General features: G+C 34.0%; 1 protein-coding gene across 2 annotated transcripts in view; it reads left to right on the top strand.

The window, feature by feature from the left end:
- tw (Protein O-mannosyl-transferase 2) overlaps positions 1-17224 on the top strand; it is a 42345-nt gene extending 25121 nt beyond the window's left edge. The window contains exons 13-19 of one of the 2 annotated variants that reach the window (XM_069816783.1): positions 1806-1894; positions 2243-2391; positions 5418-5574; positions 8957-9097; positions 11171-11282; positions 16381-16528; positions 16882-17224. In XM_069816783.1, the coding sequence (XP_069672884.1) occupies positions 1806-1894; positions 2243-2391; positions 5418-5574; positions 8957-9097; positions 11171-11282; positions 16381-16486 (754 nt within the window). In that variant the 3' untranslated portion in view covers positions 16487-16528; positions 16882-17224. Of the gene's footprint in view, positions 1-1805; positions 1895-2242; positions 2392-5417; positions 5575-8956; positions 9098-11170; positions 11283-16380 lie in introns of both variants that reach the window. The other variant, XM_069816782.1, reaches the window with a different exon arrangement.
- The last annotated feature ends 3713 nt before the right edge of the window (positions 17225-20937 follow it).

Genomic DNA, 20937 nt, shown 5'->3' with positions numbered 1-20937 from the left:
GACAATAATAAAAGTATTTATTACAGTTATCAATTATTCCATCACTTTTCTCAGAGTACATATCTAACAGCCATTAAGAAAAATGATTCCTGATTCTTCTTCCTTTAATACTGACATTTTCACATATACAGACATAATTCCATATTGACTCAATTATAAGATGCATCCTTTTTTGATAAAATTGACGCCTTCAGTACTGAGATACATGTTATATTCGAAAGAAGTTCTGCATCTAATCCTTATTCCATACAAAAAGACTCTGTATATCAACAAACATATCGCAAAACCTTCTATGCCACAACTACTGATTGGTCCTATGTTCGCCCCGGAAAGTGACTGTAAAGACTGTAGTGCCTTGAACTCGAAGAAGAGTAGCAGTGACATCAAAAGAGAGATTGCGTCTCATGGGGTGGATGTAGACACTTCCATTGCCTCCTGGAGTTTGGCCGCCACTCTGTCAAGAAGCAGCTCTTGATATCTGCTATCAAGAAGAAAAGGCTGTTCTTAGCAGACAAATATAAAAACTGGACTTCGGAACAGTGGAAGATAGTGATTTTTTTTTTGGACGAATTACATTTTGAAGTTCAAGGGCACAGGTCGAATTTCATCCAGCACTCATCTGGAGAACCTCTTCCATCAGACCACATCCAACAGGCACCCAAACACTCACCAAAAGTGAAGTTTTGGGGCTGCTTAACAGCTTCCGGACCAGAAATCTTTCAGTATATTGAAGGAATGATGAATAGCTTGAAGTACATCGAAGTGCTATGGATCAAACTGATTCCAATAATGCATAAGTGATTTCCTGACAATGACAGGCTGTTCCAGCAGGATCTTGCTCCCTTCCACAACTCTAGGTTCACCAGGAACTTTATGACCATGAAAAAGTTGACAGTGTTGGACTGGCCAGAGAATTCACTCAATTTGAACCCTGTAGAAAATTTCTGGGCCATTGTCAAGGTTCGGATTCGAAAGTTGAATTGCACCACAAAAATTAAGATGGATCGAGAGTGTCATCCAAGTCTAGTACCAGGACTCAGAAGTGAAGGAAATGTGCGGGAAACTTATTAATTCGAATCTTATGCAGTGATGTTCCAAGGGAATGGAGGCCTTAAACCTAAAGAAGGTTAGGTGACATCACGAACGTGATAGTGACCTTTCAATCATCTGATATGTACAATGCAGTACAACAATATTGATCAATATTGATGAGGACAGAAAATAATGTGTAAGAGGGTGAAAGAAGTAATTAAAGTGAAAGAAGGTCACATTTCTTATTAAAATGTAAAAGAAAATAATCAAATGTTCATATTAAGCTTGTATCTCTAATTGTCCCAACTAATCTATACAGTACTGTACTAGCAGACGTTTATTTTATTTTATTTTATTTTATTTTGGAGTACGTGTTATATTCAATGGCTTTTTTAATTAAGTATGGTACTTTTTACCACTGGGTCTAGACTTCTTGGGCTCTCTGTGAAAGTCCAACATTTTTATGGGTTATTTCGATAATTTATTAATAACTAAGCCTATCTATTACTACACTCAAGAAGCCACTACAGATTTTAATGTTTATAAGTTTCTGACACCACTTTGTAATGACAATATCCCTGAAATGTGTCTGAAATGAATTCTGTATGAGACATTAATAATTAATATTTATACCTACTTATTAAATTGAAAGCTTTCAAGCAAAATGCTTCTTCATCCCAACTTTTGCCAATCACGTTCAAACAGACTGCTTGTCTGAGGCAGAGAACCAATTGCAATTCGGAGAAATAACTTGATCTTTTAATATGTTTCAGGGCGTATGAACAACAAGAAGTATCATGTAACTCCAACATGAGAGACAAGAATGCCCTTTGGAACGTAGAAGATAATATTTTTCCAAAATGTAAGAGTTCTTTGTATTTTTCAAGGAAGATGTTACGAAAATTTTAACATGTGTGTAGTGTTTGACTTTAAATTTCTCTGTTATGTAATGAAGTGAATGTCATACAACCACTAATATTAGAAATAGTAGATAACTTATACACGTTAGACAATATAAAAGGTGTGAAAGGTATCTGAAGCATATTGGCTGTTAAGAGAGGAGAAAACTAGGTTATTTAGGAAGATGATGACATCGGTCTAACTGTTTTAGCTGTTATAGTAATACTCAGGTTAAATTAATAGCAATTTAGTAGTCACATGTGTTTATCATTGTCATAGTACTGAAAATAAATATAGATTCTTCTTGCAGTGCCAAATGTTAGTTTTGCTGTATATGCTCCAAGTTTCTTTGAGAGATTCTTCGAATCTCATGCAGTGATGTTCCAAGGGAATGCAGGCCTTAAACCTAAAGAAGGAGAGGTGACGTCACGACCGTGGCAGTGGCCTATTAATTATCGGGTATGTACCATGCAATAAAACAATATTGATGAGGACAATATATAATTTGACATGCAGTAAAACACACTTTTTAATAAAATTGATTGCCACTCTCTTTTATCTATAGTCAATTTGTCACTCGTCTACATAACACATGTAGAATAATGAAAACTTGTATAGTTTCTGTAATTATAAATTATACACTTGGGAAATATTGTAGCTATAAAAAATTACTTCTGAGAAAATTTAGTGTCTTTTATTCTTAAACTGATTGGAATAATTTTCATTTGGCTTCTGTCTGTATGCTGACGCTGAACATATACTAGTACATTATGCAAAGAGCCTATAATGAAGGTAATTAAGAAGCGAGTATGGCTATTTATGAAACGAGCGCAAGCGAGTTTCATAATTTTCATACGAGCTTCTTAATTACCATTATAGGCGAGTTTCATACGACTTTTTATGCTCGACCATATTTCTAACTTGATATTATTAATTTTCTTTGTATCTGACCTTGGCCAATGTCCCATATGTTGTGAGATGTGCGCAGACACGAAAGTATTGATTTTTTCCGAGGAACAGATGTTCACATTGACCTTGCTAGGCCATAAAAACCTACAGAGATAACAATGAAATTAAATTAGACATTGAAAAACGAGATGACAAATTGAATTTATTTGAATATTATTTACAATTAACGCTAATTATTATAGTAACAGAACATAACCTTCTGCGACAGTATTGGATTTCCAGTCTCCGTGACTTTTCGCTAATTCTCTTTCGATTGCATATCCGAGAATAATCGATACTTGCGGTTTTATAATGGTAGAAAGCTGACCTGTCATTGGCTGAACAGTTGTAACCTGAGTCGTCATTGGCTGAAAGACCTGACCTTTAATGAGTAGGTGTACTTTAATGACATGCATTAAAGGTATGCTACCAGGTGTATAATTACTACATTTCGGCATGATCGAGCATAAAAATATTTATATTCATTAATATAAAAAAATTGGAATGACTATGACTAACATAATAGAAACTTTTCATCATGTGATTTACATGTATTGCAATGTTTAATTTCTTTACCATGTCGCTAATGATTGATATTCCCATTTATAGTTTATTTCATTGGTATATTCAAAAGATACACACATTTACAGTGTGCCAAAATAATGAGATATACAGTAAAACTCCGTTTTTAAGGAACAATCTGTTAAGTCCCAGCCAAATTACCATAAGAATAATGTAATTAATTCTCATTTTTAAAGAAACCTGGTTGAAGGAAATTCCTGCTTCTAAGAAATAGAAAAATCCCTCTTTTAAGAAATACTTTTCAAGTGGATTTAGTGGTAATGGAGCCCGAAATATCGATTCAACTTTCAATAATCAATAGTACTGGCATATTTGATAGTGCATCTCAAATGATAGGGTAATGCAGTGCCACACGGCTGCGTTATTCTTTATGGTCTTGCTTTGCATTGCTTTTGCAGAGTGGTTGCTTTACTTGCTTTGTTCTCGCGAGTTGTGTAGATCCTGTTTCCAAGTTTTTTTCTTTATGCATCGTAACAATGGCGACTAAGTGGAAAAAATTAACAATTGGACGAAAAGTGAAAATAATAAGGGATGTCGAGGCTAATCCCCAAATAACACTATCGCATATGGCAAGAAGCCATGATTTTCCAATTACTCATTATGGGGAATATTAAAGAAGAAAATAGAAATTTTCACTGCCTAGTTTCAGTGGGGTTCAGGTTCAACCAAATGGAAAAACATTTGTGCATCACCATTTGAAGAGTTAGAAAATATTATAATGAAATGTATTGTAAATAATAATTGTAGGCCTAATTAAATGATTATAATGTTTGGTATATAACACACATGTCAGTACTAGTTATTTTAGCCTTTCCTTCCCATTTTATGATAACCTCCTTTTAAGGAAAATCCCTATTTAAGGAAAAAAAGAGTAATCCTTCAGAGATTCGTTAAAAAGGGGTTCTACTGTATTTTAGTTTTCTAGATTGCATACTAAAGGTATATTTATAATCAAAAAAGTAAAATATCTGACTCCATTTATAAATTGTATAGTTTAAGTAGAAGATGTCATTAACTTCGCACAAAACTTCATAAAATAGCTATTTACATATTGCAATAATTTGTAATATTTTGTACTTACTATGGTCAGTATTTAAAAGAGATATGAATATTAAAAGATATTAGTTGCTTATAATGAAATTCTCATCATATTACATCTTATTTAAATGATCAACAGTACCGCTGAATCAGATTGTTGGAAGAAAAGTTATAAAACTAATAGTTTTAGTGGACATTTTTGGATAGAACTAGCAACTGCTGATGCTGAGCCTTCAAAGAAGGGCGACTCTTTTGTTACCTACCCTCCTTTGTGATGATTCTGTGCTGGAGGCAGTAGAATTTAGGGGGAAATCACAACTGAGAGTAGAAATAATTCTGTAGATTAATTTCTTTAGAGAAAATATTTTTCCTTCGATACGAACTACAACATTTAATTTGTTAGTTTATTCTATGTAGAAAATCGTCTAATTTGGAGTAAATCATCATTGTAGTAATGACTTCAAATAAAGATCCGTTAATGTTTGGTTAAAAATTACTATATTTCATACGCATCATTTCTGGATTAATGGATTCATACATAGGTACTGAATATAAACAAAATTCATATGATAATTCAGAAGGGATGGGTGTACACAGATGAACAAATAGTCACCACATGTCCTAAACCACATGTTCCATATCAAGTGTACTAGGAACATACTGTAATCTTGAAATCAATTTGTATAGCATCACATTACCACTTTGTATAATAAGAAAGTATAAAATAATTTTTTTAATTTCATGTCATGAAGGCTAAAATGTGATGCATACAAAGGAAAAATGTTTATTTATTTCGTACGTTTTAAGTTTTAAGTTACCTACATACAGACAAAAGAAAAATTACCTTTTTTTTTTGTGATTACTTAACTGTGCTCAATATGTGTGTGTGAATGTAATATCTTATTTTTTTGTTACAGGGTCAGTTTTTCTCTGGAAATAGTTATAGAATATATTTACTTGGAAATCCAGTTATTTGGTGGGGAAACCTGATCTTTTTAAGCATATTTCTCATAATATATGCATACAACTCTGTACGAGAACAGAGAGGTTACACTGATTCTGCTCCTGTTAAAGGTATTTATTATTACTATTACTACTACTACTATTATTATTATTATTATTATTATTATTATTATTATTATTATTATTATTATATTAGTATTTTCTCGAATACTCCACAACCTCGAATCAGCTGCAGACTCCACTTTTGAAAGGCAAAAAAAAAAAAATAATAATAATAATAAAAAAAAATAAATAAAACAAACACAAATTATAAAAATAAAACTTTCAACAAAAGTATTCACGATAAAAATTAAAAACAAACACAAATACAGTTCAGTTAGCAATAAATAAATTTTATCCTGGAACAGGATGCATTTAAAGACCATCTTATGTTCACACAATGCATCCATGTCAGTTGTCTTGCTTAAGGTACTGCAGTGCTGCAGTACAAAATACTGCGCAACTCTCATACTGTGACATGTGAACAATGGTGCAACCCAAAAAGTAGTAGCGACTGCCAAACAGCTGCCTGCTACTTTTTCATGCTGCGCACAGCTTAAAAATAGCGACAAGTGAACAGGATTCTCAGGGTTGCAGGGTTTGATATCGGTTCTGTTGAAACTTTTGCAGCAGTTGCGACCAATGTTGCCACCCAAATGTGCCAGTGATACTTTTATTGTATGGATTTATTTTAGTGTTTGATGTGATGAAAATAAATGATCTGTAACAGTTACTAAATGTACAATACAGTCAGAGTATATTTGCTGATGATATAATAAAATTCGTTTTTTTAATTTTCCGTAGCATAGTTTCAAACAGAAAGGTTGCCAACATCGATTACGTGAATATGCTGTTGGTTATCATTTAAGTATATAGGCGTTTTTAATAGCTTTATAGTAAAAATAATGCCAATTTCTGAATACTAGTTAGATAAGTAAGCTATTGCATGAGTTTCATAATTTGAAACAGACTCGCAACCTCCAGTTGCAATTTTTGCAGCGCTCGGGTTGTACAGCACGAAAAGTAGCATGCATGCACTACTTTTGGCTTACGTGTTAACATGACATGCAACTTTTGCAGGTGCAAAATAGCGACATGTGACCATATTTTTAATCAGCCATTTATGGTACATGATATTCTGCAACATTAATAGCACATGTCATGATTTCCATATTCCTCCACATGTTTGATAATTTTAAATTTTTCTCTGGAAATAAAGGATCACAATCTGATATCTTTAGTGGTAAGTTAATAATTTTCAGAATTGAAAATATAAGCACTACCACGTTAGGAGTTGTGTGAGAGAAAAATCGGGCAGTGTTGCCAACTTCATTTTGAATAAGCTGCACACCCGTATTTTTTACTTGTAAATTTCGGAAAAAAGTGTGTGGGGTTTTCGAGAAAATACGTAGCCTTCCAGCTCGCCAAGTGCATTTGAAATTTTATTCTCCTGTGGATAAGTATAATATTTGATTCAGGATCCAGTTTTCACTTGCATAAGATATGCTATCACCTTACAAAATTTTAAATTGCATCTAAGGTTTTTCTGTTTCGATATTCTTTGTATAGTCCACCGCTTTGCAGTAGTGGTCAGCATGTCTGACTGTGAAACTAGCAGGCCCAGGATCGAATCCTGATTGGGACAAGTTGCCTGGTTCAGTTTTTTTCAGGAGTTTTCCCTCAATCCATTAAGAGCAAATGCTGGGTAACTTTCGGTGCTGGACCAATGAGTCCATTTTGCCGTCATTATCACCTTCACCCTGCTTACTTCCATACTCATATACCATCCTCTTATACAGGGTTAACAGAATCGGACCTAATAAGTATCCCAATCTCAGAACAGGTTTCTTCACCATAATTGCCAAGAAAAGTAGGCAGAGACCCAAATGGCTACATGTCAAGAGAGGTATATTCTTTGTACTGTTTCAAAAACATTTTTAAACTTGCTTAATTTTATACATTTTAGGTAGCAAAATATACCGTATTGAAATCTAGATAATTAAAATTTGGTACTTGCTCTATTATAGCAATATTAATAATTCTTTTATAACTTCTACATTTATTATGTCATTGTTTTTGTTTTATGGGATACAGTTTTCATATTGAAATCATATGCTATTAAAAACAGTCTGATCACCAATGAATGGAATAATATTTACAATTCTACTTTAAATTCTTTGCTTTTATTGATTTTAAACAAGCTTTCGATAAAGTCAATAGAAATAAATTATTTCAGGTGCTAGCAGATGATCATGTCCCCCAACAGCTTTTCATTAACATTCATAACATTTACAAAAGAACTTTGATAGCAGTTAGAACCAAAGACAAGGCTGTGGCCTATCTATTACTTTTCATCATATATATGAACAAAATCATTAAAGATTGGGAACAGATGCATCATGGTTCAATCTCTATCAGTCAAAATTTACAATTTTGATAGTCTACTCTTTGCTGATGATTTATCCCTAGTTGCATGCAATGAAGATGAGCTTCAGTATTCAGCGCATAATCTAAATGTGATCAGCACAAAATATGACATGGAAATCAATATTTAAAAAACAAAAGTTCATGAGAAATACCTGGTCGGAAGCAAAATTTGCTTAAACAACAAATTAATAGAAAGAGTAAATGAGTTTACGTATCTTGGCTATAATTTAACATTTTTTTGGTGAAACAGATATAACTTCTAAAATTTGCAAATACAATAAAACAATGGGAATAATCAACAAAATTATGAAGCCTTCCCTAGTACAGCGACACACAAGAATACATTTGTATAAACCTTAGTTAGACCTGTACTATATTACGGAAGTGAAGCATGGACAATGAGAAGTACAGATATCAGCAGAATAACGGTCTGTGAAATTAAATTTATGAGAGCAACACTAGGATGTAGTCGCTTGGACCACAAACGAAATGAGGATATCATGCAAGAACTTCAATTACAACCAGTCTCACAGTTTATAAGCAAGTACCAGCTGCAGTGGAAAAACCATAACCAACAAATGAATCGGAATAGACTTTCAATACTGTCCCCAAGGGAAGAGATCTTTAGACCGTCCAAAAAAAAAAAAAAAAAAAAAAAAAAAGGTGGACCGAGAATGACCACTGAAACCGTAACGGGCCTTGGGCCTTGGGCCTTATACTTGTTTGGATGATGATACTTTAAATTCCTTAACAAAAAGTGTTTGCTAAAGTCAAGTGATTTTGCTAAAGTCAAGTGAATTCGTCAATAAACGTGTTAAATGAAGTTGTGTACAATCGGTAACTATGTTTTACTTCAGGATTTATGGTGATTTTCATGTTGCCATTGTAGGTTTTCAAATATTTTAATTATACAACTATACAATCAGGAAAAACTCTTTTCGTCATTATGTTCCATAGTTTATTTCGAAGCACCGGTACTCTAACTCATAAATTAAAAACCTTGAATAATATAATATTTTTATTTCAGAAAACAAGCACACAATGTCAAGTGCATGCGGATGGCTATTTCTGGGATGGGCATTACATTATGTACCATTCTGGGCAATGGGCAGAGTACTTTATTTCCATCATTATTTCCCTGCTTTGTTGTTCAGTTCCATGCTCACAGGTAAATATCATTCATAGGCAATACAATACACAGGTTGTTTGAGAAATTGGTATACTGGCTAAGCTATTAGTATGAACTTAAAAATTATTAAAACAGTAATATTCCTCAAAATAAAGTAGCACTTGTATATACATTCTTAATGCTATAATAATTTGTTTTGTGTGTGTTTTTTTTTTTAATATACGAGGGCTGGAGCATAAGTTATGGCAACTTTTTTTTTTTTTTGAGAATTGCGGATGCAGTTCGAAATTTTGAAATACACAAATGAAAGGACAGGGTATGTGTGCTAATAGGATAGGGTAGGGTAGGGATTAAACATCTATAAATGACACAGTATCATGCTACTTGAAAGGGCAGAGTATTTGCATGTGTTCGCAGAACAAAGAGGGAGAGGAAGAACAATATTGTCATTAAAAGCAAGGAAATGGCGGTTGCAAATGATGCCAAGGACTCATTGCAACCTATGAGAGAACTGTTGAACAAATTTGAAGCATTAGTCGATTATACGAACATTGCATACATAGGAAAAGATAAAAGTGACAGAGTACTGGTAAGAGTCTCATTCAAGAACTTTGAAGAAAAGTTAAAAATAGGTAATGAAGAAAAAGGCAATACTGAAAAGAAAAGAATGTTACATAGGTAACGACCTGATGCAGAAGGAAAGAAAAATACAAGCCATGATAAGACAAAGAGTAAGGGAAGAGAGGGAGAGAGGCAACACTGCGAAAGTTGGATATTAAAGACTGCAGATCAACAGAAACTGGGTAAACTGGAAGGTGGAAATCCCGAAGGCGGGAAAATAAGCAGCAGGACAGAGACCAAGTGCAGTTCAAAAACGAAAGTAAAAGCGGGAATAAGGAAATCATAATAGGTTCATTAAATGTCAGAATCCTGAGAACGGAGGAGAGAGAGCTAGAATTGGATTACTCACTGAGAGACTATAAGTTTGACGTCTTGGCCTCTGTGAAGTCAGGAAAATGGGGGAGACAATCATCAAGAAACCGAGCGGGGGACATATTCAGTTATATTGGAGAAACAAAAGGACAGAAGGGAATCGGCTTCCTAATAAATAAGAAACTCAGACAAAATATAAGCAAAATCACTGGAGTAACAGAACAAATAGCGGTTTTGACTTTGACAATCCAACGAAGAAAATTAACTATCATTCAAGCATATGCCCCAACAGAAGCTAGCTCTGATGAAGCTATAAAAGAGTTCTATGACAAGCTAGACGACATGCTAATAAAATATAGATCTCACAAAAACTTTGTGCTAGGTGATTTCAACAGCAAAATGGGACCAAGAGTACATGCACAAGAAGATGCAGTAGGACCATATGGCATGATGTAAGGAACAGAAAAAGTGACAGGCTGGTACAGTTTGCACAAGGAAAAAACCAAAAAATCATCAACACGTACTTTAAAAATAAACCATGGAACAGATGGACAGAAGAACGAAGAAAGAGATAGACTATATCCTTTGCGACAATCTAGGAAGCATAACAAAGTGCTGGATATAAGAGCTACAAAGCTGAGTGCCACCAACATCACAAAGGAAAAATACAAGACAGAACTGCGGAAACTCCTTAACGAACAAGAGATTGATAGAAACACTGTACAAGATTGTTATTCCAAACTCGAAAACTGCATTCTAAAAGCAGCTATAAATGCCACAGAAGAAAACAAGAACATAAAAAATAAGAACAAACTAACGGAAGATAAGATAAATCTCATGTGGTCATGATTGTCATACGACACACAACATACATCATCTCGTGATACCATCAATTAATTACTTATGCCTCAACCCTTGTATATTCTGAAGTTGAAATATTGGACTTTTTATTAATATAACATAATATAAGAAGATATCGTCAATGGAAAATGGATTTACATGTTTAAATGTCAACTTTTTTTCACAATTTACATATTTAAATAACAACACGATATAGTAGTTTACTTTAATGTAATTTATTCACCATTTTACGGTATCCCTAATAATAAGAAACTGCAATTTGTTTCTTACATAAACACGTCTAGTATGAAACTAAAAGTAACAATGTTATCTTTACAGGAATAGTCTTGAACTATATGCTAGACAGCATTTCCCAGTTTCTTCCAGAGAAATTGGCAAACAGCATCTACCACTGGTTTATTGGTGTTATTTTCTCTGCAATTGTTTACAGGTAATAATTTTTTTTCCTTTAGTACAAAGTAGTTTATCAATTCACAAACTTGAGGCCTTTCTGATACTCGGAAACTATTTTTTAATCTGATATTTCAAAAAGTAATTAATATAAGTGCATTGTTAGCCAAATGTTTATGGTAAAAGATTTCCACACCAGAGATTTGGGTTCAAGGCCCAAAGAACTGGAATTTATGTCTGAGAAAATAAAGTTAGGGCAGAATTTATTTTGAGGTATTTCTTTTCTCTCTGTTATCGTACTTAGTTTGTTTACAATTCATAATCATCTTATCATTGACACAAAAAGCAATAGGTTGCTGTAGAATCGTTTTCATATTTGCAACAATCTATAGGACAAGTAACCACATAATTCCTGCATTTGAGTCACACAGAAATAATACAAATTATATTATGTATAACTCTGTTTTGTTGTATCAAGTATTTCAATTTTTTAAATAATTATTAATTCTTCTATTAAAAATTAATAACTAGACCTTAATGCTATATGTTGTTTTCGTGGTAAAATTAAACTTTTCTCTTCCTAAAAATTAATTTAATAATGTAATATTTGTCATTAGTTTTCTTCCATAAATTACTGTTTCCAGATTTCATTCTTTGCTTATTGGCAAGTCTCGAGTTTTGATGATCTGTAGGTGTCAAAGAAATCATAAAACCAAAACTAGGTGCACAACAGTCAGTTTATTTTCAAATCAATCAATGTCACTTTTTCTATCCTTCATTATATTTCACTGTCCAGTACAATACTAGCCTTCTGTAAAAACATATTTCATGTCAAAAAAAAAAAAAAAAAAAAAAAAAAAAAAAAAAAAAGAGGATTGTTCAGAATAATATGGGAGTTCATTGCGCAAAACTGCTCAGATAACGACATATCTGAGGCTTCATATGTAAAAGGGATACTTTATCTTTCTCTTGGGATGACTTGTCAAGACTTCTGGTGTGCTTAAACTCAAGATAGATCTACATAATTATGTAGACAAACTATACCAAAATAATTAAGACCTAAGAATTTATAGTTAGATTTAAAAATAAAATTCTGTCAGTTCATAAATCAGTGCTGGATAAGCAATCATGTACCTGAAAAGTGGAAAGTTACTATTATGAAATATATTAAAAAACATAGGAGACAGATCCAAATTAAACAAAATATAGAGGAACTTGTCTTTTAAATGCAGCTTACAAAACTTGCCTATATATGAATGTAATTATTATTGAAACTTAATTGTTGGAAGTTTAAAAGTAATTTAGAAAAGAGGTATCATTCATGGATAGCATGTTCATAGTGAAACAATTAGTCGAGAAGAGACTAGGATATAATCAAGAAATTCTTGTTTTATATAATTATAGACTTTGAGAAAGCATTTGATTATGTAGTAAGAAATAAATTGTGGGATATAATGAAGAAAAGAAGCTTCACAAATCAGTTAATCAAAACAATTAAAAATCTTTATACACCTACATGAAAACATTTCAGAAAAAAGGTAGAAATAAATAAACGAGTAAATCAAAGATGCCCATTGACACCAACATTATGGATGAAATAATAAGAAAATGGCAAGATAAAATTAACACTAATTTTATAGTCAATGGAATAATATAAAATACTATCCTCTTTACGAACGACCAAGTTATAATATCTAGGTAATTTTGAGGATTTACTACAAAAGGCAGCTTACCTTCTGCAAGAAATAAGTCTATGCAACCCCAAAATTTCTGCAGAAAAAACTAAAAGTATGGTCATTAAAGGAAAAGGACTAAAATTATAAAAAGAAAAGAAAACAGAAAGACAAGTCTCTACCGTCATATATATTTAGCTTAAGTGCATGTTGAGATGCAGGCAACACAGAGCAGGGCAGTGCAGGTTTCTGCAATCCCAAGGTTTGACATGGGTTGATGCATAGAGTGAAGCAGTTCCTGTCCCATTTCCGCCTGCTATATGCAATGTTCAAGACACAGATTCCTGCTTGCAGTATTACAGTTCACCACGTGTACATTAAATAACTGAAGAAAAACTCATCGAAGCTGTTTGTTAACAAAAGGTTTTTTTATGGTATAAGCCATGCAGAATATCATTAGTTAAAGCGAATTCTCCATGAGTATATGACATTTTTTGCTCAGAATGTCTTCGGAAATAAGCTCCATAAAGGACTGTAAATCCTTGTGAATCACCCTGTATATGGCACTTTACATCGATTATTTTTCTTTTGTAGTGCGAAGCAAATTAACATCTTCATTTTAAATTCACCTGAATCAGATTCAGAACTTAAATCGAGCAAAAGTTCTGTCATATTTAAGTTCATTCATTCATAGTATGCTGCCCAAGAGCAGGTTTTTTACTGCAAACCCAGCATTTTTCAGTCTTTCCTATTTCTGCTTTAGTTTTAGTCTCCGCATATGATCCATAATGTCGTCTATCATCTGATATCTTCTGCCCCAAACTCTTCTCCCTTCACCATTCCTTCCAGTACATCCTTCAGTAGGCAGTTTCTTCTCAGCCAGTGACCCAACCAATTCCTTTTTCTCATCCTGATTAGTTTCAGCATCATTTTTTCTTCACCAACTCTTTCCAACAGTTTCATTTCTTATTCTGTCTATCCATTTCACACACTCCATTCTTCTCCAAATCTACATTTCAAATGCTTCCAGTTGCTTCTTCTTACTTCGTCGTAATGTCCATGTTTCTGCCTCATATAATGCCACACTCCACACAAAGCACTTTACTAGTCTCTTTCTTAGTTCTTTTTCCAGAGGCCTTAAAGTATTTGAAGCTGTCCACTTGCTCTACTGCCTCATTTAGTATTTGCACGTTTACCTTCTTTAATTTTCTTCCCACAGCCATGGTCTTCGTTTTGTTTTCATTTATCTTCATCCTATACTGCTCACAGCTGTCATTTAGCTCCAGTAGCACATCCCTTAGTATCGTCTCCTTTTCTGCTAACAACGCCATATCATCAGCAAATTTTATGCACTTTATTCTTCTCCCTCCTACTATCACCCCTCCCATGTTCTGAAAACAGTTCGCTAAGTCCTCCAAGTAGATGTTGAACAAGATAGGTGATAAAGGGCATCCTTGTATGCCTCTCCCTATTTCACTTCCTTCTGACATTTCTTCTCCTATCCTGACTTTGACTCGTTTCACATAAAGGTTATTGAATAGCCTTCTGTCTTTCCAATCCACACCAGTTTTCTTCAGGATCCCCATCAATTTGTTCCAATCCACTCTGTCAACGTCATTTCTAAATCCACAAACTTTCGTGTCACCCACCATTCACTGTATATAGCACTTAAGCATTCCTAGATATTTTAGTGATTATAATAACGTTATTTATTTTATGTATTATTTTTCTAAACTTATATATTCATATAGGTTTAGTTTAGTTCACTAGCATGTATATACATATAAATTGCTAAAGTGTCAACTAAAACCCTAATATATCTTCGGGTGAAATAGGGTTCCCTTGTTGGATATACAATAATAATAATAATAATAATAATACTCTATAGACTTCTTTATGCTTCTCGAGACATCTTTTTCCTTCTGAAGCCAAACTGCTCTTCTTCCAACTGTCCTTCCATCTTATATTAAATGTCGATTCAGTATTCACAGGAGAATCTTTGCCGAGTGTGATATCAGGCTGATAGTCCTGAATTCGTTATATTTCTTGGCATTATTTTATTCATCATGCCATGTTTTCAGTTCTTTTGGGGAGGGGGGGAAAGGATAAATGCAGTAGCTTTCTGTTGCTTTCCGCACACCTCTCTCTCTTTTTCGCATTTTAAAAGATCCCAGAGGGCCCCAGCATGAAGATGAGGAGAGTGGATTTGACTAATTAAGCCCTCTGGACTTCACTGAAATTTACTGCAAGGATTAAATATCAGTTCTATCAGGGTTTCTGACCCATTCAGAGACCGAGAAATCCCAATTAGCCTTTGTGCCCCACATTTAAGTTCAAGAGCAAAAAATGTAAGACGTTTACCCCTCGAAATGGCGACATAAACTGCGTGTCTCACATTCCCCTCAGCTACTCTTGCTCCAAAGTGTGCTCATACTGCGCTCTTAATCTGCATGCTGCCTTGTCCTGCATCAGCTGCGTCTCATCATGTGTTTAGCCTAAGACTGTGAAATATCATTGAAAAATAACCAACAAGACTTGAACAGTGAATTATTTAACAAATATTCTAATATGTGTGTGTGGGACCATTAAAATAAGGACGTACGTAAAGTAAAGAAAGACACACAATTGAAATTCTATAAGACAATGACATTACTTTGTTCAATGTATGGTAACAAAACCCGGCCCACCAGAATGACAGAAGAAAGGTGATTGGATTTAGCAGAAATGACGTTGTTGAGATATGTAGCAGACTGTACAATTTTAGATTTATTTATTTTATTTATTCATTTTTTGTTAGACATTTCAGCTTTTCAGCACTTGCAATACTTCTCAGAACAAATGGCCAGGTTCCTGCGGAAGGTGAGAAGATGGCATACAACATTATGTTATAAAGGATTGTATAATTAGGAAGTAAATGAGTTGTGGCCCTTGTAAATTTAAGATAAAAACCAATGTTGGAAATAAGAATTAAATATGAAGAGGCTGTATGAACAAATAAAAGAAAGGAAGCTAATTGGTTCCAACATGTTCAAAGAATGCAACCAGGAAAAATCCCCAAACTAATAATGGGCTACCAACCTATTGAAAGACCAAGGACAAGACGTAAATGCTTTGAGGACGGAATGGGCTGGCAAGCTTAATCCCTGATATTGATGAAGAAGAAAGATATTTAATTAAAATTCGGGTCCTTCTCATTGGTATGCATCTGATTTGGTTCATTATGACTGATTATATACACCACCGCCACTGCCACCACCACCGCCACCACCACCTATGGAAGATCAGACAGATGCCTGTTCCCGTTATCTCTCTTCCTGGAATAGCCAGAGTTCATTCATTGCATAATTTACTGTATATAATAGACAAAAATATGTTTGAAGTATAATCTAAATATATCCAGTTACTTAAGTTTACAGCTCATAGAATTTTCATTGAATTGCATTCTCTCTTTTTTTTCTCTTTCAGTTTCTATCTCTTCTCACCATTAGCTTATGGCATGGCAGGACCATCAGCTTCTGACCCGAATAGCACCATGTATGGCCTCCGATGGATGGAATCTTGGGAGTTCTAATTTATCAACATTTGAAGTGACTCAGAAAAGATAAAATGCAATGTAATTTTAGTAACTATTTAAATACCTTTAGCAAGAAGTGATTAAATATTTCTCTAGACTTCGAAAGTTTTCATGAAATCTTATTTTAAAAGCTGCAGTATAAGATTTTAAAAGTGAAAACTATAAGACTGAAATTCTGCACCGTTCCAGCAGAAATTATTCTATAATGGTTATAAAATGTAAGGATTGTCATTAATCCTATAATACAAATTACACTAAAATTTCATACGCGTTTATCGCAATTTTTAATACTTTAATGGGTAATATTACTATTTTTATAAAGATTCACACTACAGAAATTAGTGGTGGTGGTATTTAATATTATTTAAGCATTTCCTTTATCTCTGTTCCAGAATGACGATGATGATAGCAAGATCTTTATTAAAGTTTAAAAGTGTTCATACAAAAGTTCATGAATGAGAACACATTTAATACCAGAATACTCAGTTTTGCTACTCTTATGTTACCCAGTGTACATCATAATTATTTTCTACTTTGAGTTCATTTGTCATGAAATGTATGAATGTGTAATTGTTTCATATTATGAAACATTATATTACAGAAAGCAAACTTGCGCGAGTTTTTGTAAATAATGTAATTCATTTGAATATTGAGCTCCATGTTATTTATTTAAAAACAAATGTATGTGAGACTTTGTAATTATTATTGAAAATATATTTTTACATTTTTATTAGATGTCCACTAGTTTCTTCTGTTTCAACCTGCAATGTCATATACAAGTTTGTTAACAGATGCCAAACAAAACTAAAACTGTCATTGAATATCTCCAATGGCTACATCAGAACTTGCAGATTCCATACAAATTTAAGCACCTGCCTTAGTAACCCCACATCATGGCAATGACATTCAATCATATTTGACTCTTATCTCCTCTAGAAGTCTGTTTTTTTTTCTCTTACTATTGATGCTTGACGACCTGTCATGGAACTGTTACCTTACAGTCTCTGTCCAAAGCATAGTATAAGAAGAATCAGTAGGGACAACTCTTGTCGGCACCTTTAATGTTGTTGGTACTAAATTCAAGCTCAGTAAGGTCTAGTTCTCAATGAATCCAACTATGTCGCTAGTATCAAACCACTATCAAAATATTAGTAAAATATTTATTTATTTATTTTATTGGTCAGAAATACGAATAATCTTGTATGTATATTATCTATCATTAGTATTATGTCATTAGGAAGTCAGAATACTTATATCCATTGTTGACGTTCATGTTCGCACTTCACCGCAACGGACGCCATGATGTATTATGTTGTATTTGGATCAATTTTACCAACATAAGCCTCAAACAGTGACTTGAACGTTAGCGTCAATTAGTGAATATTTTCATGATCATTGCATACGGAAGTAATTATTATTATGGTTATATTGCCATTCCTTTGCCTCATGTCTTTAAAATTGTTAAAAGATGAGTAATGAATGTTTTCAGTTAATATTAAATTATGCCAGCCTGTCGTAGATGGAGATCCATCTGGTGGAGGCTCCAGATAATACACCTGATTTCGTGACATGCACACTCAGAATTTGTTCCCACAAAATGGCTTAGGTGTCTTTACTGTATGTTCTCTATACTGTGTCCAAAGGAAAGTTCGATACCTGGCAGACCTTATGGGATTTATGGTGAACTAAGCAGAAGTTGGACAAGTTTTCTTAAAAGATTTCAGTTTTCCCTGCCATTGTTATTCTACAGTGCACAGATTTTTCAGGAGAAAGAGAAAAACATCACTTTTTATTCCCATGATTTCAAAGCTACTTTCGGTATAATTGTAATCATTACATGAAAAATTATCTCTGATTGAGGTTCTGGCTGATATATACATCTATTATCAGACCACAGTCTAGTATATATGCAAACATTAGATAGTTGCTCACCACTAGGATCGCTAATTTCGCCTCATTAGAGGCAATGCAAAATAGTACCGTCATAGTCTATTGTTTCCAGCACCCTCAAAACTCAAGCTTCGTGACTGTATATAGTAGACTGTGATCAGACAGTACATCTACTTGACGATATGTGCCAGAGGAAGAACAATAATTGTTTATATGCATCTGAAGTTTGATTAGTGTAATATGTAGCTAGTCAGCAATGTATGCAATGGAGAGGGAAAGAAACTGGTCACCCTACCCCATTATCTCCTGGTATTACTTGCGAGGTTCAGACCTGTCTTTGGACAATTGACTAAACAGCAGCATGAAAAATGATGAAATTATACCGAAAGTAGCTTTGAAAATCAAGGGAATTAAAAGTGATAATGTGTTTTTCTTTCTCCTGAAAAATTTATTTAAATGCACATAGCAAATTCTGGAGGCTCAGGGACATTCCGACATTACAAAATCGATCGAAGTGGTCATGTTTAATGGGGAGTTCGGACGGGAGAAAAATGAATCAATGGTGAATAGCAGTGATTTAGGTCTATACTCCAGTAAAAATAATGAAGAAAATGTTATGTTGATCTTACCTTTTATCAAAGCTTATGTTCAAAATGATGTCCACTTTTCTGAATGCAAGAATCACATCGGGTAAACTTACAGATATTCAGGCAAGAATACAATTAAGTCATAGAAAATCTTCACACAAGAATGTCAAATGTCACAAAGATCAGCATTAAGAGGACTGAAAATGCTGCACTTTTATCCTTAAAATGTGACAATGTTTCATTGATTACAGCAAGGGGTTCCTGCCACTCAAGTGAATTTCTGTGAGTGGATGCTGCAATCTGTTCATGACGTAGCGTTGATCCATTTCAATTAATGACACAAGAAGCTGGTTTCATTTAAGCAGTTATGTCCACTCTACCCAGGATCCAATTGGGTACACATCTACACTGATGGATCCAAAATAGCTGGACACTTGAATGCTGGAGCTGGAATCTATAGTAATAGCCTGTTTTCATTTTATATCCCTATAAGCTAGAATACATCAGCTTGTGATAAGGCCAAGCAATTAGAGCTGTCCACTTGTTCCATTGCCTCATTTCGAATTCGCATAATTACCTCTTTATTTTTCTTCCGATAACCAGTTTTCGTCTTGTTTGTATTTATCTTTATCCTTTATAGCTCACAGCTTTCATTTAGCTCCAGTAGCATGTCCTTGAGTATCATCTCTTCTTCCAACAATGCTATATAATCACAAATCTTATGCACTTTATTCTTCTTCCTCCTCCTACCATCCCTGCCATGTTCTGAAAACAATTCTTCACCAAATCCTCCAAATAGATATGGAACAGGGTAGGTAATAAAGATCATCCTTGTCGTACTCCTCTCTCCATTTCACTTCTCTCTCAGATTTCTTCTCCTATCCTGACTTTGACTCATTTCATATAAAGATTACTGATTAGTCTCCTCTTTTTCCAATCCACATCAGTTTTCTTCAGGATTCCCATAAGTTTATTGCAATCTACTCTGTCAAATGTCTCATCCAGATCCTATATTTGTGATAAAACAATTAATAGAAAAAAAGGAAGGAATTTAACTGCGTGTAAAAATGGACAGACAGAATAAGAAACGAAGCTGTGTTGGAAACAGTGGGTGAAGAAAGAATGGTGTTGAGACTGGAAGAGAAAAAGGAATTGGCTGGGTCACTGTATGAGAAGAAATTGTCTTCTGAAGGATGCACTGGAAGGAATGGTGAACGGGTGAAGAGTTCGGGGCAGAAGAAGATATCAGATGATAGACGACATTAAGATATATGGATCATATACGGAGACTAAGAGAAAGGCAGAAAATAGGAAAGACTGGAGAATGCTGGGCTTGCAGTGAAAGACCTGCTCCTGGGCAGAACACTATGAATGAATGAATGAATGAATGAATGAATGAATGAATGAATGTGTTGCTTTTAGATTTTGATTTTATGATTGACTTCATAGACACTTGATACGGGAAATTATAGAGAACCACCAATTTTCAAATTAATAATCTTTTAAATGCCATAAAGAGTTTGTATTAATAAAAATTAAGCTGAATCATGGAAAAACCACGTAAATTGTAAATTATGTTTTATTTAACAATGCTAATGTCATATCAGCATCACCGGTGTGCCATAATTTTGTACATGCCAGTAAATCTATTGACATGAGTCTGTCAATTTAAGCACACTAAAATGCCATCGACCTGGGGTCGAACCCGCAACCTGGGACATAGAAGGCCAGCACTCTACCGACTACGCCACCCAGGCCGACTGCAGTAAACTTTGGGACATGGTTTTTATACAAAAATGATGAAAAGTTCATAAAACAATTGGTCTTTATCAAAGCATTTCCGAAATAAAGTCTAAATGAACCGAATGTTGAATGTTTCTTAGTCCTGTCATTCATCTCAATACAGGTCTACTCACTTCTACATCAAGACTATTATACACAATTCAACATTGCATGTATTTGGCAAAGTGT

This window comes from Periplaneta americana, chromosome 17 (assembly GCF_040183065.1).
Source record: "Periplaneta americana isolate PAMFEO1 chromosome 17, P.americana_PAMFEO1_priV1, whole genome shotgun sequence".
Taxonomy (NCBI): Eukaryota; Metazoa; Arthropoda; class Insecta; order Blattodea; family Blattidae; genus Periplaneta; species Periplaneta americana.
The sequence above is the reverse complement of the archived record's forward strand: the minus strand, read 5'-3'. Positions and strand labels throughout refer to the sequence as shown.